We start from the raw sequence: 6,393 nt of genomic DNA on the forward strand, positions 1-6,393 counted from the left end.
TAGTCATTTACCACATTAGCAATGTATAGAGTGTATTTCTTTAGAGTTAAGACTAGTTTAAAGTTATCTTCATTGAAAAGTACAGTGCTTTACCTTCAAAAATAAGGACATTTCAATGTGACCCCAAACTTTTGAACGGCAGTGTTTATTAATTTTTTTGTCTATACTGAGGATTGGAGGCCTAGTTATTATAAAACCAGTGTGTTTTTATCCTGGTGAGGTCAACCATTTAAAACACAGGCTATCACTTTGGGTCCTAGCAAGGAGCTTAACCCCCGAATGCTGCCAGGGCGACACTAAAGGGAAATTCCTGCTTCTGAAACGGAGAGGAAAAATTAAAGGATGTATGAAAGATTTATCTGGCCTCTATCTTTAGATTATTTCTTTTACATGTAGCTCTTAAAAGTTTGTATTTTAGAATTCTACATCCATCCTACAATATGCTTTCTGACATTGTTTCTCGTTTCTCTTATTTTGGACCTGCATTCACTCAGTGGGAACTGGAGTTAAAAAGCTAATGTGTCATTATCTACTGAGCTGTCCGTTTAGTCTAAAACTGGAACAGAGCCATACATTTATCAGCTGCTTAATGTTTTTCCCTACGTTTCTTTCCTTTTGAGATGAGCTCTTCTCTCTACTCTTCTTCTCTTTGCAGTTAAACAGTCAGCCTGAAATAGAACATAAAAATAACTGACATCTTCATGTTTTCTCTGCCTGTTTTAATTGATTTACCTTTGCAAATCTGCGATTATCCGTGGGAAATTGTAATGTTATGTCCATCCGCAGAGACCAGTGTATCTCCTGCCAGCAGATAGATTGGCAGCAGCCTCAAAGCTCTCCCACTCACTCTTTTCTTTCTCTGCCAGCATCTGCTGCACGGTCATCTCAAGCACTTCTATCTTCCATAGCAATAATCATCGCTAAGCTTTGTGTCCATCTGGCATACAGGCAGCTCTTCAAACCGCACTGCAACATTACTCAATAGTCACTTAATGAGAGCCAGACCGAGCAGCATTTCATTAAAGCTCCGAGTTCAATCTGGAAGAAACGTCCAAGCTGGAACCTACTTGGCCATTTCTCTCTAGCTCAGTTACAACACCGGCGAGGGCTCTCAAGTAACATTCCTTAAGTACTTATAAATACACCAATCTAATGTTTCCAGCAAAACAAGGGTTAATTTTGATTATATTGGAACCTGACTCAAACGAATAATGACTTAGCAAAAAATTTCAGATATACTTAGTACCAAATGGTAGCGATGCAGCACAACAGGAGTCACAGGTTAAGGAGCTTGGTTCTGAGACAAACAGTTTGTTTCAACAAAAAAAATATAAAAATACTTTATTGGGTGTTGACAAAGTAAATGCAAAGACATAAAAAAAGAAACAAACTAGCAGCATAAACTGATAAAAACACGTTTTGTGGTCCTTTTTCTGTCTGTTTTGAACAGACTGAACTGTTTCAGTTTCCGATCATTTTTGGATTTAAATGTTAAGTAATGATAGGGATTTAAGATACACGTAATGTGCTTTTCAAACCCAAATCTTTGGAACGCTTTATACCAGGGATGCTCTATAAAGGAACTTTAACCAAACTTAAATAAAAAAAAAAAACTTAACTGGCTGATAACAGATAGTGATCCTCTTACAGACACGGCTCATTTTTCTCCATCCTGCCCTGTGCAGTCGTCTACCTACTGTAGCAGTTCAGCTATCTGTTTCTAAAACTTTCTTAAACATATATTAATAAATATATACATTTATTTCTATTTTTCCCCCCAAACTAATCCAATGCTACTGGACAATGTTGTTTGGTCTTATCTATCTTTCACTCCTGACCGAACCATGGACCAGAACAGCTGGAGAAGTCCCAGATGATCATAGCTTTGTAAATAGAATAGTCATACCACTACCTCACCGTTGTTCCCTACCTACTACACTTTAACGTTAAAGTAAATCCACCTGTATATAAGCCACCCGGATTGTACATATGTCACCTCAAACTTCTGTGCTACTACCTTGTATTTTGTATTTTTATTTTATTTCTTATTTTTATTTTGTTTTTCACTGTGTACAATACATGTACACTTGCACCTTAATCCTTGTTTATCTTGATATACCGGTACCGGTGTGTATATATATATATATATATATATATATGCAACTTTTTCTTGCTTGTTTGCACCTTCTTCTTTAATTACTACGCCAATATGTGATGAGTGAATTTCTCCGCTGTGAGATCAATAAAGCTCATCTAATCTGATCTAAACCAGAGGAAAATCATGGACTCCTAAAAATCTTATTTAGGTTTCTAGATTGGTGTCCTGCCATCACAGCAAAACCAAAATTCCAGCAAAATGCTGTGAAAAGCTTATAGAAGAAAACATCAAAACATTTTACCAGCTCATAAAGTTTAAAGGATAATTAAACAGCACACTGAGGAATGATATGAAAACTCCTGAGCTGAAGGAAAGTAAAATAAGAAAAAAATCCCCTTATATTGGTGACATTAATCAAAACTAAAATACTGTAGTTAGTAATGACAGACATCAGATAGAAACCGGTCTGTTTAATGAAACTCTTATTTTTAGGAGTTGTAACATCTGCTGTACCAGGACAAGCTTAAAGCATTTATACACTTCTGAATTAAAAACAGTCAGTGACTCACAAACTCCTGCATGAAGCTCCATTAACCATTCCTGCTGTAATAGTATGGATGACTTTTTATCTTCATGCATTTTTCTCTCCCGTTGCGACTGCCCCGGATGCTCACTTTCAGGAATCTAGCTTTCTAATGTATTTTGGAGCATAACTCTTAAAAAAGGAATGTAGTTTTATAATAACTTAAAATGCCCTTGGCATCCAAAGTGCTATATTATTGAATTATCCATTATTATTTGTATTGGGAGTGTATTTGGTTAAATAATGTTTTTTAAAGCTCAGTTTATGTGTGGATAGTAATGATTTGGAGTAAAGAACACTTTAGTAACCCGGCTCATCCTGTTTTAAATTGCTGATGACCGACTGGTGGGAGGCCACAGAGGTACCGAGTCATTAACATAACTTACACCTTTTCCTTACCTTATCTCTCTATTAACAGGCCGGAATCTGTTCATTCCCCACCAGTCGCTGTCTGTGTAGTTTGCACAGCTGCATTTATGAGCCCAGCAGAGGTGACATTATGCTCTGGGTTTTGTTTTTTCAAATTTCTTTCCTATGACGGTGTCTTATTAAGAGCTGTTAGTGGCATCTCTGGTGACTCTCCTGCACCTGCTTTCTCTGTTTATCATTCATGAATAGTTAAAATTTGCTGCATCTTGCCCTGTGTCTCTTTGGGATTAGCACATGCGGACAGTATGCAGTGATGGAAATGCATTTTTCCTAATTTTCCTCTGTGCTATTTATGTCCTTTTTTTCTCTCTCTCTTCCGCGTTCAAATAAATCCATTTTCTGGCTTTTCTTTTAGACAGAGTGATAAGATTTGTAGAGATTTGCATGTTAAAAAATTGCCATATGACAGTCACAGCATTCATTCTGCCGTCTTGTTTATCATTTTGTTTAATCGCTTAGCAGCTTCTCACTGATTTGGATTTAATGTAATTTAAAGATCCTTCTGTAGTCTTTTCAAGTTGATTTCAAAAATACCTCGTAAATTGTCTACATGTTATGCTAAATATTTATGTGCAAAAAGAACTAAAAAAATAAAACTAGAGAAAATCCCTCAGGTCTGTACAAATGGTTGTTTAGCTTTTATTAGTGGCTTTGCAAGGTCTGGCTGAAATAAAGCCACCAGATTATCTGGTTTTTAAAGATGAACGCCATGTATCACTATACTTGGATTTATCACTTTACTTGGATTTTCACTTTACTTGGATTTTCACTTTATTTGGATTTCGTTTTGACATATGCATAGATATACCTACAGATATATATACAGAAGAGCTATATGTGTACATATTTTATCTCTTTTTATTCTTATTTTTTTATCTTTATTATATTGTATAGTTGGATGTGTGTATATATTGTATAAAACTGTAACTGCAGCGTGTAACAAAAGTAATTTCCCTCTGGGATTATTAAAGTATTTCTGATTCTGATTCTGAACAAGGTTTTTAATCCGTGTATGGCTCGTTCTTTGGTTTTTTCCGTTCAAAAAAAAAACCAAAAAAAAAAAAAAGCATGTGGTTTTTTTGTTTTTCCGTTTTTAAAACAAAATTAGAAAAACGGCATTTGCAAAAATGAAAAAAGGGTACGTTTGGGGATTTTTTTCACTGCAATGGATAAACCAAAGACAAACTTTTATTTTGTTGTTAATTCAACCGACCTTATGGCAGAACCGGAAATGAAGACCTGAACTCCAAACACATAATTTTTTTAGTTACCAGTAGGTGACGGTAATGTACTCCTTCAATTTCTTGCCAACCGCCATTACAGTCCACAAATAGAAGAACTTTTTCAGTTAGCACTACCAAAATGGAAACGAGTGATGTGGAGCTCCATGGCGGCTCAAAGCATCACTGATTTTCACAGTGTGTTCATCTCTCAAAAAGTTTGATAATCAATGCCGAAAACGGTTCAATTGCAGCCATTGCCTTTTGTTTAGAAATGGTTTGTTTTGATGCCGTCTGCATCCACTGTAAATGATTTTTCTTTGGCGACTTACTTCATTTCCGGTGCCGCTACATATTAAAAAAACAACCGTATTTTATTTTCATTTCGATGGCAAAACAAAACTCAAACGCTGTTGATTTTCTATTTATTCGATTTTTCATTTTTTCGATTTAGGTTTTAAAAACAAAAAAAACCTCATGCTTGTTTTGTTTTTTTTCGTTTTTGTTTTTAAATGAAAAAAGCAAAGAACGAACAATACACGGATTGTTTTTGGGGTGTTTTTTATGCTCAGACAGTTTTTTTCCCTTTTCTTTTTTCTTTTTTTTTTTACAGAAATAGTCTCAGATTCTTGAATTAGAAATTCTCACCAGGTGCTTTTCTTTTTTTTGTTGTTGTTCAGTGGGTCCCGGTGCTGGCAGACTTCAAACAGAGGGACACATTTTGGGGCTTTGTACCAGGAACCCCCAGCCAACCTCTGGTCCTGCATCTCGGAGACTACAACCTGGACGGCTTTCCTGACGCACTTGTGATCCTCCGCAACACCAGCAACAGGTCAGAAATGCACTACTGCTAGAAGTAAAAAGGTTTTTTTTGCTGTTCTTTCCAAAATTTGCTGATACTGTGTTAGGTTCAAAAATGTAGGTTCGTAAAAGAAGAACTGAGTCTACACAGAAGAGGGATTTTTTAACGGCTTCTGCAGAAGGAGAGAGCTACATTCAGCTACATCTACTCTCTGATGGGCTTCCTCAGCAGAAGCCTTTTTATTAGCGGATCATAACACATGAGTTGGGTTGCAAAATAGAGTGTTCTTCTGACAAGGCAATGGATCAGGTCATAGGACAAAATGCTCCTCTGATTGAATCACAGAATAGAGTGGTCTCCTGATAACTGTGATTAGCCTTGCACAAACATCAGCAATTTTCTTCCACCGTTGCATGACAATTTGCAGTAAACAGAGTGAAGCATCTCATTTCTCCCAATGTTCCATATGCACACACATTAACTTTATAATCATCATTGAATAAACCTAACATACTGGTTTGGAGATGCTGGGGTGTGGGGAAATATATATATTTGGCGATATATGGTGATTTCAGCTTTTAGCTATAAATTTTATGTTGATAGCGGAGTAAAATATTGCAATATACAGTGATATTTCACTATCGTATTGTGACCCAAGTATCATAATGCAACACCCATGCCAATACTCACCCCTAGAGCTGCATGGAGGCTTATGCCAGCATAGATATTTCTTTTGATTAGCTTTTTTTTCTATTAATAATGTCAGGTCATCAAAGACATTTTCATATTAGTCAAAGGTTACATGAGGAAAAACAAAAAGCAGCGTTTTGTTAAATATTTCACTGATTTAACCAGCCTGACCCTGACAGAAAATATTTCATTCCAGCATTTTTTTTTTTGTTCTGTCTCAAAAAGCAGCACACCGAGTCTCTGTCCATGAAACCAACATGAGACATTATCATTGATTAGAGCTGGATCGAGTTAAAAACACATTTCTAAGGCTTTGTGAGTCAATGGTGAACTACAGGCTGATTTATTATCCTTCAATTGAGAAAGCATGGAACAGCGGTGAAGCTTCCTGGAGGATGTCAGAACACTAAATTACTCCCACAGGACCGGACAACCAATCCAATCTAATCGGTTTACCATAGAACCTAGAAAGCACCGCAAGTCTCTCTTGGGAGAGATTATAGGCAGTGTTGACTGTAAACAACTCATAGGCCAATTTTAAATACCCCATAAACCTCCAAATACCTAAATC

General features: G+C 36.3%; 1 protein-coding gene across 1 annotated transcript in view; it reads left to right on the forward strand.

The window, feature by feature from the left end:
- itfg1 (integrin alpha FG-GAP repeat containing 1) overlaps positions 1-6,393 on the forward strand; it is a 278,742-nt gene that overhangs the window by 105,441 nt on the left and 166,908 nt on the right. The window contains exon 10 of the mRNA XM_015375167.1: positions 5,011-5,162. Coding sequence (XP_015230653.1) covers positions 5,011-5,162 — 152 coding nt within the window. The remainder of the gene's footprint in view (positions 1-5,010; positions 5,163-6,393) is intronic.

Source organism: Cyprinodon variegatus, unplaced genomic scaffold, assembly GCF_000732505.1.
Source record: "Cyprinodon variegatus isolate N-32 unplaced genomic scaffold, C_variegatus-1.0 Scaffold114, whole genome shotgun sequence".
In the NCBI taxonomy this organism is placed as follows: Eukaryota; Metazoa; Chordata; class Actinopteri; order Cyprinodontiformes; family Cyprinodontidae; genus Cyprinodon; species Cyprinodon variegatus.